General features: G+C 53.2%; 2 protein-coding genes across 5 annotated transcripts in view; one reads left to right on the top strand and one right to left on the bottom strand.

The window, feature by feature from the left end:
- SERGEF (secretion regulating guanine nucleotide exchange factor) overlaps nt 1-19,846 on the top strand; it is a 271,548-nt gene extending 251,702 nt beyond the window's left edge. For all 4 annotated transcript variants that reach the window (XM_056133071.1, XM_056133072.1, XM_056133073.1 and 1 more), the window contains one exon: nt 19,518-19,846. In XM_056133071.1, the coding sequence (XP_055989046.1) occupies nt 19,518-19,846 (329 nt within the window). The remainder of the gene's footprint in view (nt 1-19,517) is intronic.
- Nucleotides 19,847-25,944: 6,098 nt separating this feature from the next.
- KCNC1 (potassium voltage-gated channel subfamily C member 1) overlaps nt 25,945-27,604 on the bottom strand; it is a 40,458-nt gene continuing 38,798 nt past the window's right edge. The window contains exon 4 of the mRNA XM_056130840.1: nt 25,945-26,492. Coding sequence (XP_055986815.1) covers nt 26,428-26,492 — 65 coding nt within the window. The 3' untranslated portion in view covers nt 25,945-26,427. The remainder of the gene's footprint in view (nt 26,493-27,604) is intronic.

Raw genomic sequence — 27,604 nt, forward strand, 5'->3', positions numbered from 1 at the left:
CTCCGCACACCTGTTGGTCCGAGCCTTGCCTCTTCCTTCAAACAGAGTCACCAGGGCTGCCTGCCGTCACCTCAGACTGACAGGAAGTGTTGAGGGAAATGTGTAGCCTGGTCTTGCGTTCCACACTCGGGACCTGTCCTGCCCGTGACAGCACAATGTCGACATGCAGGCTGTCATTCTCCAGACTCTACCTCTGAAGCGCGGCTCAGATCCTCTGAATTTCCTCCTCTTTCTGACTTCAACTGGCTGCTGAACGGAGTCCAGAACTCCTTAGTCAGGCATTTCAGGGATATGATTTTTCTGAGTCATCTGCAGTGATGCGCATACCTCACATCCCTTCATCCCGAATTTATTTTCCTTAGTATTTTTTTGCACTTCCTTTTTCCCCACCAAGCCCAAGACTTCCATTAGCTCCACAAGCTACATTCATTGACCTTCCCAGCGAAGCTCTGCCTTTGGACTTCCTCCTGCAAGTGTCCTCTCCCCCTACCCCGCTCGCTTTTCTTTTTCCACCAGAAAGTTTCTGCTGCTCCCTTAGACTACAGAGTCTTTGAATGCAGATCACTCTACATCCCTAATGGCATCTGCCCAGCTCCATAAATACTTCATGAGTGACCGGAAAGATCTCATCCAACCCCCATCTTCGAGCAAGTGAGCAAGCTTGAGTGGGGGAAGCTTGGGTATCCAATCCCCAGCCAGGCCTCATCTCCTTGAATCAGATCTAGAAGCTCCTGGTGTCTGTGGGTCCATGTTCTGAGCCAGCCCCTTGTGACCAACCCTCCCCCCACCCCCCAACCCCCGCACCAAGTACAAGCAGATTGGCAGGAGACAGGAAACACATGGAGCTCTCAGTTGACCCTTGCTGGGTGGGAGTAGGTATGAGGCATCCGAGGCCCAGGGGCCTGTATAATTCTATAAATGTCAGTAACCGGAGGGCCTGACTGGGTTCTTCCAACAGTAGGGGTTCCGAGGGGAGGTCAAAGAAAAACACCCCCCTGAGTCCCTCAGGACGGGCGAGGAGAGAGGCCCTACCTCAGTTCAGCAGTGTGGTCCTCAGTTTGCATCCCTGGGCCGCTCTGGTTCCCAGTAGGGTGCACCAGGCCCTTTGCCTCCATTTCAAACTCCACCCACCCTCTGGGCAACATTTCGGAGAAGCCAACATCAGGCCTGACACTCGCTGCCTAAGAAACGGCGTGGAATTAGCCTAATCAGTGGCTCTTAATTCACCCACAAACGCGGGTGCTGTGCTAATTGCCAGGGTCCAGGCGGGCAGATCCCGGTTGGCAGTGTCAAACAAGAGAAGTGGTAATTTGGGGGGCTGGAGGTGGGGGGAGGGAGGCCTGCGTTATGAGCTGAGCCCGTCAAAAACCATATCAACCCCCGAGTGAGCCGAGTACCACGAGCCAGGGCCTGGCCTCCTCACCAGCCGACGGCTGCAGACAGTGGCCCACGAGTGTGTTCCAGGAGCCGCAGTTCAGCATCCATCAGGGGAGTTTCCTGCAAGTCGGGTGGTTCATCCAAAAAAGATACCCCGCCATCCCGGTATGGCATTCCCAGACCAGCCCATCAGGGAGGAAGCATCCCAAACCTCGGCTGCCGTTACCACAGCAACGTGGCGTTTCCAGGCTCCCGGCAACCTTCTTGGCCTCTGCGGCTGTGAGAGTCAGAAGGAGGAGCAGAGCAAATCATGGAGGCCAGGAGCCAGGTGCTTGGGATCAGGCTTTTGTTTTTGTTTTTGTGATAGCACAATGGGTAGGGCATTTGCCTTGCACACGGCCGGCCTGGCCAACCCAGGTTCAATTCCTCCGGCCCTCTTGGAGAACCCAGCAAGCCACCGATAGTATCTCGCCCGCACAGCAAAGCCTGGCAAGCTCCCCGTGACGTATTCGATATGCCAAACACAGAAACAAGTCTCACAATGAAGACGTTACTGGGCCCGATCAAGCAAATCGATGAACAATGGGAGGACAGTGCAGATTTGTTTTTAGATCAAACGTGGTGATGTTCGGGGGGGGGGGGGGGGGGTTACTCCTGGCATTGCACTCAGGAATCACTCCTGGCAGTGCTCAGGGGGGCATCTGGGATCTGGGAATTAAAACTGGGTCGGCCATATACAAAGCCAATGCCTGACCCACTGCGCTTTATCTCTCCAGCCCTCAGTCACCTCTTCAAGGAAGATTCTATCCCCTCACTGCATGTCACCAGGGGATTTGAGTGGTCACTGGAAGTTGTTCTGTGTGCAGTCGCCTACTCGGAACACTATGGGCTCAGCAGCACACTCCTAGAGAATGAAAGACTGGGGAGAAGGGGAGATGCAGGGAACAAGGAATGGGAGGGAGTATGTCGATGAGGCAGGCAGTGTAGTTCGGTGGGAGAACAGACAAGCTAGGGGTGGTCTGGGGTCAGCAGGCCTCCTGGAAATTTGCCATCGGAGGCCTGCCTTGTGCAAGCCTGGCCTTGGCCTTAAGGCACCCAGAGCCCTCTCCTTAGGTACGGAAACACCCCACACCTCACTTTAGCTGAGCGTTCTCCTTTTCTGTCTCAGCTCACAGCAGTTTGTGGCGTCTCATGTACCCAGTAGGAGTATTGAACCCCCACATTTTATTGGAGAATCCAGGATCCAGAGAGGAGGATGATAGCGCAAGGTCACTAGCTGCACTGAGACCGTAGCCCCGGGGGTGAGGAACTTAGAATCCAGGGACAGATACATCTTAGTTTAAGTCTGGCTCTACCACTAGGTTTCAAGTGAACCTGGATCTCCGCTTCTCAAGGCTGTAAACTAGGGGACCTGGAACATTCCAACCCCGTTTTAGAGAGATCGTAAGTGGGAAATGAGATCAGAAACAGCAGAGTTCCTGGAAGGTAGGAAGAGTTCAGGATATGTTGGCTGTGAAGAGATGAGGAATTCCTGAAAAATGCAAACTATTCATTGTTGAGGGAGAGAATGTTATCTAGTTCCACATAAAATCGCTGTAAAAATAGCCCAGCTTATATTTCAGAAAATAACTTTCAAGTGCTGGGGAGGGGGGGAGTGGGAATTGATATTTGAATATTCAACTTAACTACATTGTTTTAAAGTTTGGCAGTTGAAAAAGAAAAAGGGGGTGGGGGAACAAGCTATTGCCAGGGACTCGGCTCCTTGGTGAAGATCATGAGCCTAACCTGCAGGAGGCCTGGCTTCCATCTCTGCCCTCCACACGCAAAGGAAGCACATCACCTTGTTCACCTATGCTCCTTCTCCTTCTTGGCATGGGGCCCTCCCTCACTGTACTTTCTTAGAATGTTCTGGAATAATGACTGCTTGCCCAATGAAGGCCCAAGGCTTTGGAGGGGAGCACGGTCTGGCCATGACGTTCCTGCTTGCATTCTCAGCTCCGATACTCTGTCCTCCCAAGAACTGGTGCAGCCTGACCCAGTCTGACTCCATCCACAGATTGAAGGGGAAAGCCTCATCCCTGTGGTGCCAATCTCACAGTTCCCTGAGCTGTGGGGACATGAAGGGCCGGGAGAGTGGATTCCTCTGACCTCTGTTAGTGGGGACTCATGCACAGCCTTTCCGACAGGCTAAAGGCTCCCATGCACACGTCTACCACCCTCACCTCAACCGGGCCTGTGGGGAACTGTGCCCCCTGGGAATGGAGGGTCCAGAAGGCCTCACACTGCACGAGGAGCAGGAGGAGGGGGCCAGGCCCCTCCCTTGACTCCAGTTTGGCAATCCCTCCATCCTTTGAAGCCTCTCTGGGGCCCTAGTTCCTCTCGGGAGGTCAACTCAGTGAAGCAAGAAGCCCTGAGCTTGAAACCAAAGTGTTTTCCATTTGATCACATTCGGAGGGCATGGCCCTGAAGCCAACCACTGCTCTCCTCCCTGAACTTCCCACTTCGCGTTGGGTCTGGAGCGACTCTAGGTGCTGTGGAAGCTCAGACGCTCTGACAAAGTGATCAGGCCAAGCTGTCACGGGCAGGGCTAGTCCCACACTCCAGGGCCTTGCTGCCGGCCCAGCAAAGTCAGGTACTTGCCTGTCCATTGAGGGCCTCATCTTTGTATTAACAAATTTGAAGGCATTGGAGGTAAAATGAGTTTATGGAAAAAAAAACACAAAAACACAATTGTGTATATAGACCATAATTTTCAACAGTGTTTTTCTTTCTTTCTTTTTTTAAATTGTTTTCTTGCATTGGGGGTCACACCCAACAATGCTCAGAGTTGACGCATGGCTTTACTCTAGGGACTACTCCTGGCAGTGTACAGTGAGCTGTGTGGGATAATGAGGATTGAACCAAATCAGTACTGTATAAGGCAAGAGCCCTATGAGCTGTACTATCTCCCCAGCCCCCAATAGTGTGCTTTTTTAAAAAAAAAATCGTTATGAAAGTAATACATGATCATTGAAGAAAGCCTGGGTATTAGAAAAATATTCTGTGTGGAAGATAAGACACTGAGTGATGCTCTTAGAACTCAGAAATACCCCCCTCTCTGCAGGTTGTTATCTTTTAGACGGAGATTTTCAAATGGATTGTTTCCCAGAGCCCCATCAGCCCTTCTGAAAGTTTAGGTACTTCCTGACTTGTGTTTTCTGAGAGGCCTCTAAACACTTGATTTACCCCCTAAAGACTCTGGGTAGATTTATCACTGCCCAGAGTACTTGCACTTGTTGCATTTGTAGAGTCTTGTCTAGATAACAAAGCATCGTTTCCTGAGTGTTTTCATTTGACTTTTTTTTTTTTTCACTATTTGCTCAAGGTTGGGAAAACAAATATCATTTCCCTGTTTTGCCAACGAGGAGGTAAATGAGCGGCACCAGAGAGATGAAGTTGTTTGCCCAAGATTGCACATCTAGTAAGCAGGGGAGCTCCTCTAACTCCAGATGAATCCTTGGTTGGTTTGGTTTGGTTTTTGTTGTGTTTTGTTGGCAGGGGGGGTGGGGGGATGCTCGGGGGTTACTTTTGGTGGTGCTTAGGAGACTATCTGGAATGCTGGGGATTGAACCCGGGTCAGCCATGTGCAAGGCAAGCACCCTACCCACAGTGCTATCTCCTCCAGCAGCTACAAATGAATACTTGGAAGTAAAGAAAGTGAAAGGAGGAAAGTACTATGGAGCGATAGCATGGCGGGTAGGGTAGAGGGCGTTTACCTTGCACGAGGCCAACCCAGGTTTGATTCCCAGCATCCCATATGGTCCCCTGAGCACCACCAGGAGTGATTCCTGAGTGCATGAGCCAGGAGTAACCCCTGTGTATCACTGGGTGTGACCCAAAAATCTAAAAAAAAAAAAAGAAAGTGAAAAGCACCTAATAATCCCTGAGGCAGAAGGAACAACTGACTGGGGAGGGTGCTAGAAAGCTGCTGGCTTTGTGGTTTTCAAGTAGCAGTCTGGGCAGACAGGAAATGCAGAACAGCCAGGGGTGGGCAGGGGCGTGGGGTAGGGGGGCACACCGTAGAGGGAGCCTGTGACAGTTCTCAGAGCCCTCACCCCCTGTTTTAACCAGAGTCCTGTCCCCTATCACCTTCCTTGTCCCTGGGTGATGGCAGGTGATCTGGCTTGTCCATATCTGTGGTTCTCAGACTCTGGAGTGCAAGGGTGCCCCCGAGGGTGGTTCTGACTGTTGGTCTGTGGTGCTCCCTAGGATGTAGGCTGTGACCACGCCGACTCATCCTTAGGCCACAGTCTCAGAGACTTGCCCTGGATCCTGCAGCGCCCGTGGGCTTATAAACTCCCATGAAGAGTTTAATCCCTCATCTACCGCACTACTATTGCAGCTAAGCCAGAAAACAAATGACACAGCAGAGAATAACAGATCGGTTTCCATAGCAATGCTGGGGAGATTGTGTCTGTTGGAATACACCAAGCACTGAGGTGAACTCTCAGCTGGAACTTTGTGAAATATTACTACTTGTTCCATGCCGGGGGGTCTTGGGGGATGTCATGTGACCCCCATATTGGGGATTCTCCCTAGTATATTAGCAGTTGGAGGCAGGACAGACCAGGCCTGGAAAGGCTAGGAATGGATCTGGGCCACTGGGTGGTCCTAGCAGCAAGGACAGGACATGGGGACTGGCTGAGTGATTTTTAGTTTTGACTCTAGTCAATACTAAAATAGATTTTTGGTGTTGATTTTTAGTATAGGAGCACTTTACCTATGGGTTTTGAAAAGTGGTCCATCAGAAACTGGGTGTTTAAAGTAAGTAAAGGGATATGTCTGATAACCTTTCAGGGGGGAGGGAGGGCAGGAAGGAGGGAGGGAGGGGGGAGAGGGAGAGGGAGAGAGGAAAAGTGCCTGCCATAAAGCAGGCTGGGGGAAGGGGGGAACTGGGGACATTGGTAGTAGAAATGTACAGTGGTGAAGGGACAGGTGATGGAACATTATATGACTGAAACCCAATCATGAACAACTTTGACTGGGTATATCATTGTGATTCAAGTAAAAAAAAATCTTTAAATGAAAAATATGTTCCTCAGTTTCTATACGTATTTAATTGCTGGTCAGTATAGTGTGTAGACTAGCATTGGTCTGTATATCACTTTCTAAACAGCACTAACCTGACAGAATTCACTGTTTTCCAAGCCTGGGATAAATGGCTCCTTACTACTTTCATCCACGTCTACTCTTTAGAAGGCAACTACAATTCCCCATTCCCAGATATAGATTTCTATATAAATCAAGTGTTTTGATGCAGAGTACAGGCTGTATATTCTGTTGTCACCTGAACACTGGGACCCATTATAAAAGATCAGTAAAGCCCAGAGCCTTTATTTCATTGTCTTTTTTGATTATGAAATAAATTCTTTGGTTAAAGAAGTAAATCATGTCTAATGAAAATAATAATAACAAAGCAGTCCTGGAGAAATGGTGATCCTTCCCTGTAGATGAGGAAACTGATGCTCCACATGCTTTGCAAGTAACCTGGGGGCTGCAGGACCGATTCCCAGTACCACACGGTCCCTATGCATTGCCAGGGGTATCGCCCCTGCTACCAACCCCATGACCAGTGGGTGTGACTCTCCTTCACCCCCTCCAAAAAAGGAGGAGGGAGGAGAAAATTAAGCTCGGGCGTCCATAATAGTTGACTTACTGGAGGCAAGATCAAATGTGAGCCTGCCTGTCTGGTGCCATGGCTACTGAGCAGCAACCTTTGTTTCCCGGTTTCCTCTGGACACTGAGCTGGACCCCCCAGTCCGCCTCCTTGTCTCGGACAGGGCAGGGTTGACCTGCAGGCGGCTGGGGCTGCTTGTCCCCAAAAGTGGAGAAGAGCAGGTTCTTGTGTTCCAAGGACCCGAAATAATTTGTGGAAGAATTTACCCCCATCATGCAAGGGCTACGTGATTGCCTTGTTGGGGGCATGAGTAGGATGTGACCAGCTGTGAAATGTTTTCTGACATTCCTGAGCAGGTCAAGAGTGTGTGTCTTGGGGCTGGAGCAATAGCACAGCGGGTAGGGCGTTTGCCTTTCACATGGCCAACCTGGGTTTGAATCCCAGCATTCCATATGGTCCCCCGAGCACCGCCAGGAGTAATTCCTGAGTGCAGAGCCAGGAGTAACCCCTGTGCATCGCCAGGTGTAACCCAAAAAGCAAAAAAAAAAAAAAAAAAAAAAAGAATGTGGGTCTAGGTGGCGCTTGTCCAGGAGGTGGGGTTTCTCTGATCTTTACAGGTCTTTGGTGACATCTGGCACGCACAGCTGAGGGTGCCTATAGTGACGTTCCCCTCCACGGGCCCCCCTCCCCCCCAAAGCAGCGCCTGCCCCAGTCTCCCTCTGGACTGTCCCTCAGGGGACTGACAGAACCCATCCTGATCAGGACACAGGGTCCATCCATCCCACACAAATCCTCACCAAGCACCTCTTCCACACGCAGAGCTATTCTCCAGGACCAGGGGCACAGCAGTTGAACAGAGTGAAATGCTCCCCTCATGGCAGGTCATGCCTTCCCGTGGGAAGCCAGAGAAAGTCGCCGTCAATACGCAGATAAAAGGATATTGAAGGCTGGGGTAGAAAATGGACTTGGGGGAGGGGATAGGAAGAGGGGCTGGCTTCAAGGAGGTCATCTGCAAGATGCTCTAGCAAGTGACAGTGATTGGAACTGAGACCCAGAGGGAGGGCTGGAGGGAGGGTACCTGGAACAGCTGTGCCACGGGCAGGGGGTAGAGGTGGCACAAAGGCTGGCCACAGCCCAGCCAGCTGGAGGAAGGACAGGACATGGGCTGTAGCTGCAGCAGGGAGAGGAGCCAAGCAGGGCAGGCCGAGGTGGGCATGAGAGAGGAAGCCAGTGAGGCCCCTGGAACTCTCAGCCCACCGTGGCCTCCTCATTTGCCTGCCCAGTGGCTCCTACCTTGGTCACTCTTACGGACACGCTGGTCTTACTCAGGTCCCCAACTGATCCCTCCTCCGAGGGAAGGAGCACTGTTGGGATGGAGTCATCCATCCCCTCATGGTGTGCAGAAACCTCCCTCCCTGCGCTCCCTTGCTCTCCCAGGGTCCCCTCTATCTGGAGGAAATCCCTCCTCATCCCCTTTCATTCGTTCACTCTCTACCAGCATTTCTCAGCTGTGACCTGTAGGGACCTTCTGTTATTTCCCCACCGTGGCCTCCAGAATATCTGAAGGGGGCCACAGTTGAGGGAATGTTGAGAAGCACTGGTCTGTGCCATCCCTCTGAGGACCCGCACACCCTATCTGCAAAGCACATTGTCCATCCAGCTGTGGCCAGACCCTCCGAGCCCCTCCCAGCTGGCTCTGCCCTGCTTTCTGCCATGTCAGAGTAGCCACACCCCATTCAGCACCTCCACTTACCCTGCCTTCCCCCCCCCACCCTCCCAGAATAGCCTGTTCAAAGAGAAGTCACCTTTTATCACCCCCTGCTTAAAGCCCTCCCATCATGGCTTCTCAAGTGTTTTGAATTAACTCCTGCATGCCTGAGGCCTGCCCGCCTCTTCCCTGCCCAGGCCCCACGGGCTCCGTTGATTCTTTCCACCGCCCTGTCTCTAGTCTTTCCTCGGCCTGCGATGCTTGTGTAGCTGCCGCCTTATCTTTCTGGTGGCAGCTCAGGGGCCACCTGACTTCCAGGCCACCTGTCCTTCTAATCCTTTCCTTCTGTTTCGTGTTTTCTTTGTGATTTTTATCATTTGCCTCACACTACTGAGAGTGTGTGTGTGTGTGTGTGTGTGTGTGTGTGTGTGTGTGTGTGTGTGTGTGTGTCTGCGAGCGCTTGTTGGTCCTTCCCACTGAATTGGCTGGCTCCCCTGGGGCAGTGCAGCCTTGTGCTACTGTACCCCACCCTCCAAAACCACGATGAGCCTGGAGAAGGGCGCACACAGACCCTTCAAACCGGTGCTTGTTCCTGAGACCAGCTGGTGAGACTGTCCCTGAACACAGGGAGTGCACACAGAGGCTTCTGAGGGCAGAGGTCTGCAGGCACCAGGCTTTGTACAGGGTACGGTCTTCCCTGTACTTTTGTCCCAACCCATAGGGTGCACAACACCAAGGGTGACCACTAAGGTAGACAAACCGTGGGCGTTGGGTGAGGATGCTGCATCCATGTGGATCCCACTGGGTGTCACAAATGCTCCCCTAAGTGTGGGGTGTCGACAGTGAGGGGGCCGTGTAGGGTAGGAACTTCCCACTCAGTTTTGTTATGTACCTGTAGCTGTTTTGGAAAATAATGTTTCTGGGGGCTGCGCAAAGAGAGAGAGAGAGAGAGAGAGAGAGAGAGAGAGAGAGAGAGAGAGAGAGCGCTCAAGGGCCAGGGGGACACATCTTGCATGTACAGGACCTCTGTGTCAATACCAGCCCTGAATGGCACCCCCAGGCCACACTGCCAAGCACTGCCAGGTATAACTCTGTAAGTCACCAAGCACAACTGGGTATACTTAGAGGCTGGTACTGTTGGCCCCAAACACCCCTCGAACCCAGCACCAGATCCTGGCATTATAAAATCCAGCCTGCATGGTCCAGTACCAGGGGGCGGGGTGGCTTGGGGGTCTGCCTCTGCACACACCTGGGATTGTACCTCAGAGGCAGAGTGCATGGTAACATGTTTGAGGCCCTGGGTTCTATCCCTGGTACTGCTCCAAAAGGTGAGGATAATGAGGGGGTATTCTTTTTAAAAGGAAAAATGACATGTAAATTAATCCAAAGATTAAATCCAGTCCTTTATTCTCCATATTTTTATACTTCTTAAAATTATACTTTATTGAATCTCTATAAACTACAAATTTATTCATGATTGAATTTCAGGCGTGCTATGTTCCAACACCAATCCCTATACCAGTGTCTACTCCCTTCCACCAATGTCCTCAGTTTCCCTCCTGGCCTCAGCCTGCCTCTATGGCAAGCACTTTTGCCTTTGCCTTTTCTCTTGTTTTATTCTTTTAGGTACTGTGGTTTACCATCTTGTTAACTGAGAGAGTATCATGCATGTCACTTTACCTCCTTTCAGCATCCAGTCCTGTTCAGTGACCATTTCCCTCTGGCACTGTCCTAGTGGTCCTTTCCCTGACCTCTCCTCTCCCCACCCCCAACATCTGCAAGCTTCCTACTCCAGACCAGGTCTCCTGCTCTTCATTTCTATTGACTTCGGGCATTTGTACATTTTTTTAAGTCAAAAATAATTTTTAGGGGCTGGAGAGATAGCACAGCGGGTAGGGCATTTGCCTCGCACGCGGCCAACCTGGGTTCAATTCCCAGCATCCCATATGGGCCCCTGAGCACCGCCAGGAGTAACTCCTGAGTGCAGAGCCAGGAGTAACCCCTGTGCATTGCCGGGTTGACCCAAAAAGCAAAAATAATAATAATAATAATAATTTTTAAGTCCAACACTTTATCCAGGGGCATTTGATCCCATTGAAGAATTTCCATGTCCTTTCTTGGGGACACCATTTTGTGCCTCCTCATGCAGTACTTGACACTGAATATGCCCCGTCACCTTGCCCCAATGGATTGAGCTGCATCCACGGAACCCCAGACAGCACAGATGGCAGGGATAGCTGAAGTGGCTGTAAACCCTTGGGGAAGGTGTGTCTCACATCTGATGCACAATTGCTAGTGAGCACTCCTACCCGACCCTGCTCCTTATTGTGGATGCTTCGTGATCTGGGGTCTGGAACATTCCTTCTTGCTCCCGTTCCCACTATCACACTATCAGTCCAACTTCTGGCCTCTTCTCCTATACACTGAAGGTTCCCTGCAAGCCGACCACTCCTGGGCCCAGAAATGCAGCTTCCCCCAGCCCCTCTTGCATGTGTGCATGCGCACACACAAATACACACACACACACACACACACACACACACACACACATCCCTCTCACTGTTTTCATGACTAAGTTGAGATTTGCCGCGTGGAGCTGGACATTCCCCATCCGATCTCATAGCACACAGGCCAGGCCTAGGGAAAGAGGATCCTTATTCACACAGAAGACGCCTGGACTCAGGGCTTGGAGAGATGGTCCCATGGGTGAGGCAGTTGCCTTGCATAGGGCTGACTTGGATTTTGCTTCCCACACTCCATATGGTCTCCTGAGCCCACCAGCTCTGTGATCCCTGACACAGAACCATGAATTATTACTCCTGAGCACAGCAGGTGTACCCCCCAACCCCCCCCCAAAAAAGCAAGAAGAAAAAAAAAAGAAAGATGTCCAGACAATAGGTCCAGAGGTCCAGCAGGGGTCAGCTCAGGCTGCCTGGGCTTCAGCCTCTACTGCCCTCAGCCAGCCCATGGGCACGACAGCACTTCTGGAGGGGTGGCGAGCAGCCCCAGCCTGCTGAGGAAGGGCCCTGGCATGAGGACCTGTGCAGAGGGAGGGCAGCTCACCCTCCCACCCCCAAGCTGCCGTGGACAGTGACAGGCTGAACTCCTAAGGGGGTTCCCCCACCCCCCACCTGCACATTCAGTGTCCCTGTGCCTTGCAGTGCAGCAGAGCGGGCGGTCGCCAGCAAACTCCCAGTCAGCTTCTCCAACCGTCCAGGCCGGGCATTTTTTCCCCAGAGCTGCTCCCTTCCCTTCCGCAGGGGTGAGCGGACGGCCTCAGCCCCTCCGTGCCCATACTCGGAGACACTCAGAGGCAACCCTGGCCTCCCCCACCCCCAGCTCCCCGCGCCCACCAGCTGCCTTCTCTACTGCCTCTCCCAGGGCTGCCGAGGAAAAGCGCAGAAAGCCCAGCCCGAGAACGCAGAACCCAGAAAGACAGTCTGGGGTGGGGGGGGGGGGGGAGAATGGGGGGAGGATTTCAGTTGTTTATAAAACAGGCCAACACGTTTCCACCTCGTAAGTTCTAAATCCATCCTCCCTCGCTCGGTCTAAGAATAGTCCCCCCGGTGCAGCCAGCGGGTGACGAGGACACACAGCCTCAGCACCTCCTGCTCTCCGGGAAGGGGGCCACTGCCCTCCACATCACCACCTACCCTCCCACCCTCCCCTCCCCATCCCCTCCCCCGCCCGCCCCAGCCCTGCTGGGCTCTTTCCAAACCACTGTGACTCTGCTCTCTCCCTCACGTGTTGATGCCAATACCTCCCTCACGAGGCCCGCTGCCCACGGGGACAGGGACGCGTGCGGGAGTGTGGGGGGGATGGAGAGAGAGGGATGGTGGCGCATGCGTGCATGAGGGTGGGCGGTGGGGGCTTTGATTTGAGACAATCCCCCCACCCCCACCCCCGCACACCTCTCATTCTGGGCCTCGACTTCCTCTTCCATGGAGGGAGCGAGGTGCTCCAGAGAACTGAGCTGCCTGGTGAGCTGTGGGCGTAAAGAGAGGTTCTCCCACCCTGGAGGACACTCCCTTGCCCCTCAGTCCAGTGCCTTGGATGGTGCCCTCCCCCCCACTTCCCCCCACCACCTAATGCCACTCTTGTCTGAGCCCTGAGCTGAAGGACGCGGTCCATGCCCTGGAGGCTGCTCCCCTTCACAGCCCCCCGGCCAACCACCCCACCCACCCCACACATGGGTCAGGTGAGGCTGTGATGGCCTCGTTGCTGACCTCACCGTTCTGCCCACTGTCAGGGTGCCCTTGTCTGCCAGGGCTCAGAGCCCCCAGCCACAGGCCGCCTGTCCTAGCAGGGGCCCGGGAGGGAGCCTAGTTCTGGTTCATTCCAAAGTTTTCCCGGGGGGTAAGGCTCAGAAACCGACCTTCTCAGGACATTTGAGCCTGAGGATTCTCTTCTCTTTTGTCCCCATCACGGGAGACCCAGACCTAGACCGCTCATTCCTTCCCTTCCCACGGGGCTAGACCAAGGGCCGATACCAAGACAGCAGCCAAGCAGGCCTGCCCTGGGAGCGCTGCTGTCCCCGCCCAGCGAGTGAGCCTGGACACCCATGATGGAACGATGCACAGAAGGAAAACAGCAGGGGAGGCGGCTGAGGCGGCCTGTCCCCGCAGCGGCATGCAAGGCCAGCGCCCTGCTCACTACACTGGCTCTCGGGCCCCAGGGTGGTCTGTTTTTAAGACGTCACCACAAGCGCCTAAGGTGGACTTCCAGCTTCTTTGGAAGGACAGAATCAGGTAGCTCTGGGCCTCTGCCAGCCTTCTCAGCCCACTAGGCCTGGCTGACTGGGCCCCAGGCCACTGGCTGCCCCCAGCCCAGAGCATGTTACCTTCGGCGGGAGGGGAGGAACTTTGCCAGCTGCTGTCCTCCCGCATCCTGTTGGTCAGCCAGCTCTGCCTCCTCCTACCCCCGGTCCGGCTAACGGTCAGCTGGTGCCACTCACCAGGACCCGGCAGCAAGCCCATGGCAGGTGCCGAGGGAGTCCGGAGGTACCACGCCGTTCCCTCCGCTCCCTTCCTGCTGCCCCCCCATCAGCCTGGCGGAATCTCCCGACAGGAAGGCATCTGTTGCTCCCCAGACCCCAGCTCTTGGCCAATAAGCGCCTCCCTCCCAGGGTGCAGGGGAAGGAAGGGAACCCCAGCTCCCCGCTGGACATGAACACTGTGGTACACAGATTTTCAGTGGATCAGGAGGGAAATGTTTAAAAAAAAACAAAAAACAGGTCATTGAAAAACTCCATTCTCTGGATGAGAATAGATTTTTTTTTTTAATGCTTACAAATGAGGGAAGAAATGCACAAAGATCAACACAGTTTGTCCTGCAGAACCATAAACTTTTATATTTATGGCTTATAATTTTAACTCAAAGCAAAATTTTAACTCATACTGAGAAAAGGAGATCTGTGTCAGCCAAGGCATAGAAAGAATAAGCTTAAAAATACAAACCTTTAAATTTTTGTTTTCTTTTTACTTGGGGGCCATACACCCAGGAGTGCTCAGGGCTTACTCCTGGCTCTGCACACAGGGATATCTCCTGGCAGTGCTGAGGGAACCATCTGGTGTGCTGGGGGTTTAACCCGGGTCAGCCACATGCAAGGCAAGTGCCTACCCACCGTCCTGTCACTCCAGCCCAAAATAAGTAAAGGCCCTCCCGTTGATCATCGATTTGCTCGAGCGGGCCCAGTAACGTCTCCATTGGAGACTTTGTTGTTACTGTGTCTGGCATATCGAATACTCTCGGTAGCTTGCCGGGCTCTCCGAGAGGGGCGGAGGAATCGAACTCGGGTCGGCCATGTTGGCCACGTGCAAGGCAAACGCCCTACCCGCTGTGCTATCACTCCAGCCCTAGCACAGCGGGTAGGGCATTTGCCTTGCACGCAGCCAGCCCAAAATACAAATCTTTAAAACTAAAAGGCTCTTCATCAAGAATCTCAGTAGCCACTGCTTTTATGTGAGCGGTGTGTCAATTTCTGTAGTAAGGATTTTATACATGCTTACTCCTCTCATTCCTCTTGATGCTGACTTTCTAATAAAGGAACTCTTACCTGAGCTAACAGCTGAGGGAGCTATACACCTGAGACTGAGTAACTTGGTACCTCCTTTGTGTTGGTGGGGACACACCCTCTGGTGCTCAGGGGCTCCTCCTGGCTCTCTGTTCAGAGCCTCTGTATAGTGCCAGGGGCAGTTGCTTTGTAAGGAAAGGGCCTTACCTGTTGTCCTAGCTCTCTATCCCAGGGTCTAGTAACTTGGATTTGTTTGTTTGTTGTTTGTTTCTTTGGGGCCACACTTGACTGTGCTCAGGGCTTACTCCTGGCTCTGCACTCAGGCATCACTTGGAAGACCATAGGAGATGTTGGGAACCGAATCCGAATCGGGGTCAGTTATGTGCAAAGCAAGTGCACTACCCGCTGTGCTGTCATTCCAGCCCTGGCCAGGTTGAGTGACTTGGAACTGGGATTTGAACCTCTGCCATCGGACTCTTGAACCCTCGCCCTTTCGCTCTTCCATAAAACAGAAAAGTGTCTGAGAAACAAAAGAATCTTCCATTTCAAGGATAATTAGAAATGTGGAAATTAAAACAGCGATTTTTTTTTGTATTTAAAATTAGTTAATATTTTAAACATGGTAAAGGTAAAGGCCCTCCCGTTGATCATCGATTTGCTCGAGCGGGCCCAGTAACGTCTCCATTGTTGTTACTGTGTCTGGCATATCGAATACGTCACGGGGAGCTTGCCAGGCTCTGCCGTGCGGGCAAGATACTCTCGATAGCTTGTCGGGCTCTCCGAGAGGGGCGGATGAATCGAACTCGGGTCGGCCATGTTGGCTGCGTGCAAGGCAAACGCCCTACCCGCTGTGCTATCCACAGTGCTGGAGTGAATAAGAGCCGGTGGAGGTGATGTCCAAGGCAGCGGCTCACGGGAGCCTCACCAGGTCTACCCTTGACCAGAAATTCCCATCCTCAGAATCTAATTTAGGAAAATAACTGGAGAGAGAGAGAGAGAGAGAGAGAGAGAGAGAGAGAGAGAGAGAAGAGAAGAGACTCATGCATAAAGATGTTCATCGGAATGTTATACAAAATAATGAAAAATCAGATGCAACCTAGTATCTGATAATAGGACACAGGTTAAGCAAATTGTTTAATCTCCATAATAAACAATTAAGCAGTGATTTGAAATAAATCTGTGTAACAAAAGATACCATAAACAAAGTTAAGAAACACACCAAAGAATGCCTGTTACAAAGAATTACAAAAACAAAAGGATCCATAAAGAAAACTTGCAGATCAATAAGAGGCAAGTAACCAGAGAACAGCCTGGGGATGTGTGTTTATGGAGGCAGCTAGGCCCCAAGCTCCACCAAAACACTGGTAGGCAAATACAAATTACCTGAATGCATTTTATCAGAAGAGCAAATAGTTTAAAGGCAAAAATAGAAGGAAATAAATTCATGTCCATTGTTGAGGGGGATCACTGATGACCTCAGCCACTGGAGAACGCTTTGGCTACATCCAATAAAATGGAACACAGCATCTCACTTCCATGCCTTTGGAAATCAGCCCTGCACCCGGAAACAAAGTCAAGGGTGTTCCCTGCTGTGCTGTGTATTACAGCAACACTGTTGGTTTTACTGTCCCACAGTATGACTGTATGCTAAGTCTTTTGTTGCATAATAAAAGAGCAGTCTAGAAGACTCTCCATCAGAAGGAAAACAGACAAGTAAAGCAGGATCGGTACATAATTATATTTATAATTGGTGCTATGCACAGTCAGAATGAAAATAAATGAACTACATCTGGAACTGTCATCTCAGATAAATTTCAAAAACAATGCTGAGTATAGAGAGCAAGTCACAAAAATGAAACATATTTGATTGACACTGTTTATGTGAGTCTCTAAAACAAACTAAAACATTACGTAGTATTCAAGGACACATGTCGGTAGAAAAATATAAAACTAGCATGCAAATAATGTACTGCAGTTTCCAAATAGTGGCTGTTTCCCAGAGGAGAGACTGGGGGGAGAAACCGGTAGAAAGTGGGGGTTTCAACTGTATCTTTGTGTTTTTTTTTTTTTAAGGGAGGTTTGAAATCAGTATGGCAAAGTGTTTGCTAATGTCCTAATTTGGAAAGGGGTGTGTGAATTTCTGTTGTTACTTTTTTTTTTTTTTTGCATGTGGAGCTATTTCAAACAAATCCTTTTTAATTTACTTTTTTAATCATTTGTAAGTCCATGGAGAAATGTCTGTGTTCCAGTGTTAAGGGGTAAAAGCAGGACAAAATTTCCGTAGATACAAGGAAATTTCATAAAGTCCGAAAGAGCTATCCAAAACATTCAACGGTTTGAAGCAGTGATAGTACAGTGGGTAGGGCGTTTGTCTTGCACGCGGCTGACCCGGGTTTGATTCCCAGCTTCCCATATGGTCCCCTGGGCAACACCAATAGTAATACCTGAGTGCAAAGCCAGGAGTAACCCCTGTGCATCGCTGGGTGTGACCCAAAAAGCAAAAAAACTCACACTCTGCAGACTGGGGCTTAGCAGCCGAGCACGAACCACACATGCATGAGCCTGGGGTTGGATCCCCAGCATCGCAAAGAGAACACAGTCTTTGTTGTAGTGGGTGATGTTCTGGGAGTCGGCTTTTCTCTACACTCATGCCTGGTTCCCATGTTTTCCGTTTTGGCCACAAGGATGTGTAACTTTTACATCCAGAAAAGAAAGAACATACCCCCATGGACAGACAAATGGGGTTGGATGTGAGGGGAGGGCCTGAGTGGGAATTGGCCAGAAACTCGGGGCAGGGCTCGATGATGGTGCAGCCTTTCCACCCTCTGTGTGGTCAGCAAGCCAGTACTAAGTACCAGCTATGTCCTGGACACCCTGTTAGCACTGTAGCACTGTCCTTCCGTTGTTCATCGATTTGCTCAAGCAGGCTCCAATATCGTCTCCATTGTGAGACTGGTTACTGTTTTTGGCATATTGAATACGTCATGGAGAGCTTGCCAGGCTCTGCTGTGCAGATGGGATACTCTTGGTAGCTTGCCGGGCTCTCCGAGAGGGATGGAGAAATCGAACCCATGTCAGCTGCGTGCAAGGCAAATGCCCTACCCGCTGTGCTATTGCTCCAGCCCACAGGAGTGAACCAAAACATGCCCTTTCCATTCCTCCAGCCAGTTGCTAGCTAAGGAGGAGGGGATCATGCCCACATAGCCGTGCCCATACCATGTGTCCACCACTGGATGCAAGGTCCTTGAGAAGGGAAGGTATCGGGGCGTGAGAATACCCAAAGCTGGATTGAGCAGTCGGGGAATCTGGCCTCTGAGGCACTCTGAAATGAATCTAAGAGATGAGATGGTGTGGAGCCCAGGAAAGAGAATTTAAGAGAGGAAGATCCCTTTCTGGACCTGAAGGAAGTGAACATGCTGGGTGGGGGGTTGAGGGGGGGAGTTCTGTAATGGAGAGGGAGGCCTTTCACAAGGCAGATGGCTCAGGGCTCGCAGCCAGGGGACAGCTGCCTCCAAACAGTAAAGCATGGGGAAAGGTTTTTGTCTGGGTTGTGTTTGTCATTGTGGTGCGGGGTATCCAACCCAAGGTCTCACACAGACAAGTCAGGCACTCTCCTGCTGAGCCACCTTCCTGGCCTCACTGCACGGTCTGAAGCAGGCATAAATGTGCAGGTCCTGCAGGTCACCTGCTGCTGTCTGAGGATCTAATAGATTATACCAGTCAGCTGGCTATGGGCATGGCCCAAATGAGGGGCTGGTATTGGGATTGGCGTGATGGCACTGGCCAAGGGGACCCCTGGCAGGCTTTGTGATGCTGTGGAGGACTATTATTGTGTGTGTGTGTGTGGGGGGGTATGTTGGATTATGAGTCTCTGTATTGACAGGTCTTGGATTTTGTGTGTGTGTGTATGTGTGTGTGTTGTGTTATGGGTCTGTGTATTGATAGGTCTTGTATTATGGGGGCTGTGTGTATGTGTGTATGTTGGATTATGAGTCTCTGTGTTGACAGGTTTTGAATTATGGGTGTTTGTATGTTGGATTATGGGTATCTTTATTGAAAGGTCTTGGATTATGGTGGGGTGTGTGTGTTGGATTATGAGTCTGTGTATTGAAAATTCTTGGATTATGGGGGGTTGTGTGTGTGTTGGATTATGAGTCTGTGTATTGAAAATTCTTGTATTATGGGGGTGTATTTGTGTGTGTGTGTTGGATTATGAGTCTGTGTTGACAGGTCTTGTATTATGGGGGTGTATTTGTGTGTGTCTGTGTGTTGGATTATGGGTCTGTGTATTAGCAGGTCTTGTATTATGGGGTGGTATATGTGTGTATGTTGGATTATGAATCTTTGCATTGACAGTTTTGAATTATAGATGTGCATGTGTTGAATTATGGGTCTGTCTATTGACAGGTTTTAGATTATGGGTATGTGTGTGTATGTGTGTATGATGGATTATGAGTCTGAGTTGACAGGTCTTGGATTATGGGATGTGTGTGTGTGTGTACGTTGGTTGATGAGTCTATGTTGACAGGTCTTGAATTGTGTGTGTGTGTGTGTGTGTGTTGGCAGGTCTTAGATTATGAGTGCATGTAGGCAGCAGGTCTCGGATTTGGGGTATGGGAGTGTGTTGGGGTATGTCGGGTTGGGGGAGGGGCGGACTGGCAGTGGGAGTGCAGCAGCCCCATGGAGGGCAGCCGTGGAGTCTGATCCCTGCTGTCTTCCAGCACCCAGACCCGCCTTCACAGCAGTGTCCCCTCTCTCCCTAGGTGGGACGTGCTACTCCTGGGGCTGGAACGAGCATGGCATGTGTGGGGACGGCACCGAGGCCAACGTTGAGGCCCCGAAGCCTGTGCAGGCTCTGCGGCGATGGCCAGGACTCCGCGTGGGCTGTGGGGCCGGCCACTCCCTGGCCCTGTGCCTGCTGCCCACCCTCCCCAAGCTGGGCCCGGACTCCAAGGACACTGGTCCTACCCTCGGAACCGCTGCAGAAGCCACACCTCCGGAAACGGCCAGGGCAGAAAGAGAGACCGGAGGGAAGGACAACCTGAAACTTATACCCAAAGACCTGCCAGGGGCAGATGCTGGTGGCTTGTGACCCGTGAATAAAGCGGTTCTTTCCCCACCCGGTGTATTCCAAGTGTGAGGAGGGATCCAAATGCGCTGGCACAGACCAGAAGGATGGTGTCTTCGTCTCCCCACCCCACCGCACCCCACTCCCCAAGTCTGGGGCTTCACCCAGCAGAGGAGGAGAGTCAGGTCCAGGGACAAGCCAGGCCTGGGGGCTCCTGGTGGGGGACAGCAGATGCAGCACTGTCCCTGACCCCACTGTCCATTCGGTCACACACAGGGCCCCCAGGAAGAGTCAGCAGCACCCCATCACCACCACCACCACCACCATCGTTCTCCCCAGGGTCCAGAGTGCATGACTGGCTGGTGCAGGAATTTGGGGGTGTCCTGTTCAAGCAACAGGAGACAGAGAGAGGAAGGAGTTCGGGCATTCTGCAGTGGGGCAGAAGGAAGTGGGGTCGAGGGAGGGAGGGAGGAAGAGGCAGAACTTCTAGGAAGAACCCTGCCCCCCCCCAAGGCCCCCCCCCACCCCCCAGCATGAACAAAGGAAGCTAGAACCAGGGAAAGTCTCAGAGGACTGAGGTCAGCATGTGGCAGGGCAGGGACAGTCTGGGGGACTGAGGGCTGGGCTGTACCATTTCCAGGAGGGACAGGACACAGCACAGAAAGGGGAGCCAAGCCCCATCCCCTGATAGATGGCCCCCACCCCCAACCCCCACCCCAGCTCCAGGCCGGGCTGTTCCAGGGCCTCCAGCTGCCCCCGGTGGTGGCTTGGCCCTGGGGTCTCCACTGAGACTGGCAGCAGCCTCATGAGGAGGATGGGTTCCGTGTCACCGCAAGAAGCCAAGTCTGTGCCTATGGCTGTCAGGAGATATCTGGGGGCTGGGACGGGGGACTCCAGGAAGGAGTGGAGCCTGGGCTGCAGATCCCTCAGCTCCTTTTACCTCGTGCCCTTCAAGGTGTGTTTGTTGGGCCAGAGCCATAGCACAGGGGGTAGAGTGCTTGCCTTGCACACGGCCGACCTGGGTTTAATCCGTGGCACCCTAGGGAGAATCCTGAGCCCACCAGGAGTGATTCCTTAGTGCAGAGCCAGGAGTCAGCCCTGAGCATCATCACCAGGTATGGCCTCGAAACAATAAAGCATGGTCAGCAGCACTGGCCACCCTGTGTCAATGGGTGAGGAGTGCCCAGCATGCAAGTCTGGGTCCCTCCCATCCTCCCCCTAACATAGTGCATGCATGCATGTGTGCGCTCATGCGTGCGTGCGTGCGTGCGTGCATGCGTGCATGTGTGTGTGTGTGTGTGTCTGTTGTTGGGCATCATATCCACTTTCACTTGGGTGTTTCAGAAAGTTTGGGGACCACTGATCTTCAACATTTTCATGTTACTTAGGGAAAGGGCCTAAGTAAGGGGTGCACAGGAGTATTCAAGGTCATACAAGCTCATTCCAAGCACAGGATCTGGAGGGAGCCCTCCAGGGCCTTGAGTGATATGAGGGGGCCAGAGGATCCCCATCCGAGGGGTTGTGGCCTCAGGCCTGAACCCAGAGACCAGCTACAGCTATCAGCTGACCTCCAACTCCGCACTGCCCTACGTGGGGTACCACATCCTAGAAATGCAGCTGCTCTGACTGGGATGGGATGGGGTGTCCCTTGCTTGTGCCCCAACCCTGGAAAGTCAGGAGGGGCCAGGGCAGTTGCCACCAAGTGCTTCTGGAACAGAGGCAGAGCTCCTTAGACCCTCCCAGATGATCTCCAGGGTAATAGAGCCCACAAAAATGGGACACTCGGGGCTGGAGTGATAGTACAGCAGGTAAAGCGTTGGCCTTGCACGCAGCTGACCCAGGTTTTATTCCCAGCATCCCATATAGTCCCTCGGGCATCACCAGGAGTAATTCCTGAGTGCATGAGCCAGGAGTAACCCCTGAGCATTACCGGGTGTGACCCAAAAAGCAAAAAAAAAGGGGACACCCCAAAGGCCCCACCAGGGCTTGTTCCTGAGCAAGGATGGGGTAGTGGTATTGGCCAGAAAGCCTCAGACCTCACTCGGCCCCTAGCCTCACTCCTCCCTTAAAATAATCCACATGGAGAGAAGTAGTTTGCTTCTAGTTCTAGAAGATTCCCCAGACCATCACGCCACCTGCACTCCTCCAGTCTGGCCACTGACATTGGCCACCACTGGGTCTTTTCCCTGCTTGGGTCTGTTTGTGGGGTTTGGGAGTGCGGGTGGGGGTGTTGGGTCACACCCTGGGATGTTCAGGGGTGGCTCCTGGCTCTGCACTCAGCAGTCAGTCTTGGCGGTGCTCAGGAGATGATATGGGGTGCTGGGGATGGAACTCAAGTTGGCCACGTGCAGGGCAAATGCCCTCCCCACTGTACTATCGTTACAGCCCCTCCCTGGTTGGGTCTGATTAGCTGCTGGAGTCTTCAGGGCCTGGGTGGGCCTTGTCAGTGGCTCCCCGTTATTCTGGCTGGACCCTTTGCCTTATAGTTGTTTCAGCCCGTGATCCCTAACAGAACCCTAAAGCTCTAGGAGTGCCAGGACCAAGTTCTGCTCAGTTCTGGAAAGTCCCTCACCAAGGGAAGGCCCTGGGGCAGAGGAAATGCCCAGTGTTCACTGGGGTCACCCTGGATGAGGAGGCTGATGGGGTGGCCATGATACCCGCACCCAGCTCTGCCTTTCTCTCCCACATCTGTTCAACGACTGGGCACCGTAACCATCTGACAGTCAACGTTCGGCACCTCTACCCAGCCAGATATGGCGGCCAAGCTGAGGATGACCCGCTTGTTAAAAATCATTATTTGGGCTTTGTCTATAAATGTGTTCTTTCTTGAGTATGTATTCTAAGCTTCCATCTCACACTTCTCTAAGTAAATTTCTTCCCATAAAGACTATTTTACTTCACCCCCCCCCAAAAAAAAAATTAAAAGAATTCTTTTGGCCCAAGGATGTGGTCCAAGTGGCGAGCACATGCCTTACATGTGCAAAGTCCCTGGCACCACCTGATCACTGAGCACTCCCAGCTGTGGCCTCCATGCCAGCTCCCCCTGACAGAGTGTCTGTCAGCTGCTGTGGTTCTCCCTCCCATGAGGAAAGAGGAAGAGGGCAGAGGACGTGGTCCGCTGTTGGGGCAGTGAGGGGCAGGCATCTTAGCTGACAGCACACATTTCCACACATAGGTGCAAGCGCCCTATCTTCCCTTGCGTACCCTTGACATTCAGGCCCAGCAGAACCCAAATCAGATGAGTTTGTCCCTGGGAACCGTGCATCAGGCCCGCATCTCAGAGGAAAGCAACCAACCTTTGGGTGTTGGTGAAGAGCTGGAGGGGGGTTTGTAAGAGCACGGGAGAGGGCTGAGTCCCACCTCCAGCACAGATGGTGGGTGCCGCCCCAGAGGAGAGGACCCCGGCCCCGCAAGCCGGTCAGGAGCTTCCTCTTTATTCTTAGGGTGACGGGGTGCAGGGCAGGGCAGGAGGTGGTCCAGTGTACATGCAAGGGCTGGAGTAGGTGGGCTGAGGCAGGAAGCCGGGCCCTAGGGTCCTGAGGTTCGAAACCAGCAACTCTCTCATCCTGTGGATTCACGGCCAACCCCAGGAAGGTCCCACACCAGCCTCCCCATTCTCTATCATGTTCTCCTGTTTCTAAAATGGGTAGGTTGGGGTGCTGGGGGGACCATAAGGGATGCTGAGGGGTGAGTCAGTCACATGCAAAGCAAATGCCCTACCCGCTGCCTCGGGTACCCTGGCAGCCTATAGAGCTGCACTGGACAGTACTCGGGGGTACCACGTGTGCTGAGAATCAAACGGGTCAGGCACATGTGTCCCCTCCCCCCCAAAACCGGCCCCACGTGTTGGGTTTTGAGGCTCTTCAACAGTCACCCAGATGCCCCAGAGGGGATGCTCCCTGCATGCCCGCGTCTGCTGTCTTCTAACCCAGATCCTTATCTGCCCTGGGAGAACCTCAGCAGAGGCTTCCCCTTCCAGCCAAGGGGGAAGGAAGCCCCCTCCACCACGTGGATTCAAAGGCCCACGGGTTACCCTGCCCAGGCAGAGGCCTTGAGGCACTCACTGACCTGCCAACGCTGCCCTTTGGTTCCTGAGTGCGTCAGACAAAGCAGAGGCAAATGCTTAAAGGGAATGAGGGACTGTTAGATGCAAATTCTGCACAATCTGCAGCCTCTTCCACCCCCCCTCCCCAACTATTGACTCAGGCCACCAGAGGGGCATCAAGGGAACTGAAATGGGGAGGGGGCACTGACCCCCACTGTGTTTGCAGACCCAGGCAATCAGTTCCTCCTCTGCTTGATGCTCGGAGGGAGGTCATGTGGCCACAAGAGACCCTTTCGACAGGAACATCTCTGGATTTTTTTTCTTTTTGGGTCACACCCAGCAATGTTCAGGGGTTACTCCTGGTGGTGCTGGGGGGACCATAAGGGATGCTGAGGGGTGAGTCAGTCACATGCAAAGCAAATGCCCTACCCGCTGTACTATCACTCCGGCCCCCATCATCTCTGGATTCTTAGTGGATAGGAGGAAGTCAGAATCACACTTCCCTCCCAAAATCAAGCAAACAACCCGAACAACTCCAGAGCTCAGGGGAGAGCCAGGGCCTGAGCACAGGCTTTGCATCCCCAGAACCACATCATCCTCCCTCCCCACCAGGACCCCCAGGAACGATCCTTGAGCACAGAGGCAGGAGCAGCCCTGGGTGTGGACGAAATACAGAAGTAAAGAAAGAAAACCATGGAGATGGCCCACCATGCAGGCCCAGCAAGGGGGGTGGGCACAGTCAGCCCCCCCACATTCAGATCCTGCCTCCCGCTCCATCACAGTCAAGAAAGGGCCTGGGCGGGAGGTGACCGTGGCCTGCTCGGCCCTGGAGCTCGGCCCTGGGAAGCCGTGGCGAGTCATCGAGATGGCATGAGTCACGGAGAGTTTCCGAGCTGGTGAGCTCCCCAGAGGCTGTTTGTCTTTGGTCAGGTCCTCGAATGCCCTTTCCCTCTGGAGAGTGGCCTCCCTCTCTCCACCCAGCAGGCTCTGTGGGAGCAGGTGGGGGTATCCCTGGGGCCCCGGCTCCCTTCCAGCAGGAGGACAGCCAGCACCTTGGATGGGTCCTGAGGACTGGGGAGCTCCTTCTCCAGCCCCGCTGCCTCCCTGAGCCCCTGTCATAGCTGCTGAACGGACAGGCCCACGCCCGGCCGAATCGGCGACAGACACTAGCTCCCAGCAATAAAAACCCGAGTCAGTGCTTCGTCTCCAAAGTTGGCCTTTTTATTCTGGAGGGCCCCGAACCGGGCCGGGTGCTGTGGCACAGGCAGCCACCGCTCTTTCCAGGAACCAGCACGCTGCAGCGAAGGCTCGAGATGTTGCATTTTTTTTCCAACTCAAGCATGTGTTTCTCAAAAATATCATCTCCCCCAGCCCTCACCTCCCCCCACCACCACTAATTTTAGAATCAGACCAAAGCCAAGCTACTGTCCTCAGTTTCTGTTGGGAAAATACTATATTTATTCAAGATGCAGAAGTGTGTGTCTCTGCAAACCTTCCGATTGCTTTCCGGAAAACAAATCTGCTTTAGACTATACAGAAAACCATGATACAAAATTTATTTCATGCTGGAATCGCTTTGCAGAACATCAGGCATGCAGTGTTTTACTCGGCAGTACTAAGAGTGCAGAGGAGGCCGGGCTTGTGCCTGAATCGGGGGGGAGGAGGCTCTCCCTTCCTCCCCACGTCCCCACGGCCTGGTGCAGCTAAGTAACACTTGGAAAATCCAGACACGGTGGGATGCGCTACTAGGAACAACTGGTGATGGAAGTTGGTCACACTGGAGCTACACACCAACGAGATGATAGACTCGACCTAGACTAGCCACTTCAAGGGTGCAGGGGAGACAGACGTCCGCCGGGTCACAAAACATGCCAAACGAGAAGGAGGAGGCAGCGCGAGTGTCCATGATTCTACCTGCAGCAGAGTTCTGAGTTTCCGCATGAGAGATGGAGTATGAAGGTGAGGTCAATATGACCGATGACTGACCAGCTGCCCTTTTTGGAACCTTTGCTCTTGATCCCGTGGACAGAAAAGGAAGCGATCGGTTCCCTGCCCCCTCCCCCCACCCCTGCTCCCCTCCCCCCCAAATGTACAGGTTGCTACTGAGCGCCTTTAAAGTTTGGCTCCCACACCACGTGTGAAAGAGCTTGGCGAAAAAATAGAGGACTTTTGCTTTAGTCTTTTCGTTGTTGTTGAGAATGATCATACAGTTGCAGGGGTGGAGGGTGGGGGTAGGTTTTCTGTTTAACTTCATGCAAGTCATGCTAAGGAACCCCTCCGCGCCCCCCCTCCCCAAATAAAATGAAACTGAAGGGGGGAGGGAATAAAGAGGAAGAAGAACAAGAAGAAGAAGAAAGAAAAGAAAGAAACGAAATCCTCTACGGTCAGTTACCACTTGGCCGTAGAAAAAGCTACGTCCGTCCTAGCACAAGGCCTGGGCCCCCTCGGCCTCGTCCGGCAAACCTGCATGGCGTGAATTTACTCTGTCCGAGGGTGAGGAGGGGCTGCAGGTCCACCCAGCTGCTTAATAGCCACCAGTGTCCTGGGCCAAGCCGCCTGGTCAAGTCACTCTCACAGCCTCTGTCGGCATATACTTAGCAATGACAGGGCTTTCTTTGCAAAGATCTGTATGTAAAGAATACAATTAACACTTGAGCGTCTCTCCTCGGCTTTCCCGGCCGGCCCGCTGGGGACTTAGTTCCTACAGGAGGAGGAGGAAAGTGGACAGCGCATGCAGAGGCGGGTAGGTTCCTTCCCGGCCGGCCTGGCTTTCCCATGCACTGAGCCAGCCCCACACACGCCCTTTTGGGGGGGGTGTTCAGGGCGGCCCCTCACGCTCTTGCCTACGCTGCACAGGGTTCTCACAGCCTCTCACTGTCCCAAGCAAAGCCATCGGGGTCTAAGAGAGCGGGGACCCTGGCCCCGGGGAGGTGGGAGGGAGCACCAGCTCCTCGGCTGGTCCCCACGGCTCTCTGGGGTCTGGGAATGGGTCTCATCTGTGGAGAGTGGTCACCACAGGGCTCCCTGAACTTCTGGAAGCCTGGTGGGGACCGTGTCCCTTTCTGCTACTCTGGGTGACACAGATGGACTCCACATTGAGACGAAGGGGCCAGGCAGCCTTTCTCCCCATCAGCCTCTGCCTCCCTGTGTCAGGGCATTGCGGGGCTTCAGGCCTCTCCGTGGAAGATGCCAGGGATGAGGCTGCCCCCCCACAACCCCCCCCACAGCCCCCACCCCTGCCGCCATGCAGCCCCATGCGGGAGCAGGAAGCCGCAGTGGGGTCCAAGGGACCCCCAGGCAGGACAGGGAAGCAGGAAGCAGCCTGGGCCGGGTGGGCACCACCAGCCTCTGTGGCCAGAGGGGACCACCCCTGTGTTCTTCTCCCCTTTCCCAGCCTGCCCTCGGATTCTGAAGCCCGCGTCTTGTCATGTGGATGAGTTAACCATGTCAAGAATGGGAGCAGCTGCAGTGGCCACGAGCGAGGCCGACCATGGGTCTGAAGAGCACAGGCCTGTCCCCCTTGGCCCGCCCTGTCCGGCTGGCGGCATGCACACCCCCCCCCCACACACCTCCTAGTGTGAGCCCAGGACGCACCCCGCATGCACCAGGAACCCATCAGCCTGCTCCGCCCGCCCAAGGCGGATGCTCCCCCCTGCCCGACTGAAGCCAACACAGACAGCCTGGAGCTAGGGGACTCTAGGCGCCCACCCCAAGCATCTCCCCAGCCCACACACTCA

This window comes from Sorex fumeus, unplaced genomic scaffold (assembly GCF_029834395.1).
Source record: "Sorex fumeus unplaced genomic scaffold, SorFum_2.1 ptg000007l, whole genome shotgun sequence".
NCBI classification, from domain to species: Eukaryota; Metazoa; Chordata; class Mammalia; order Eulipotyphla; family Soricidae; genus Sorex; species Sorex fumeus.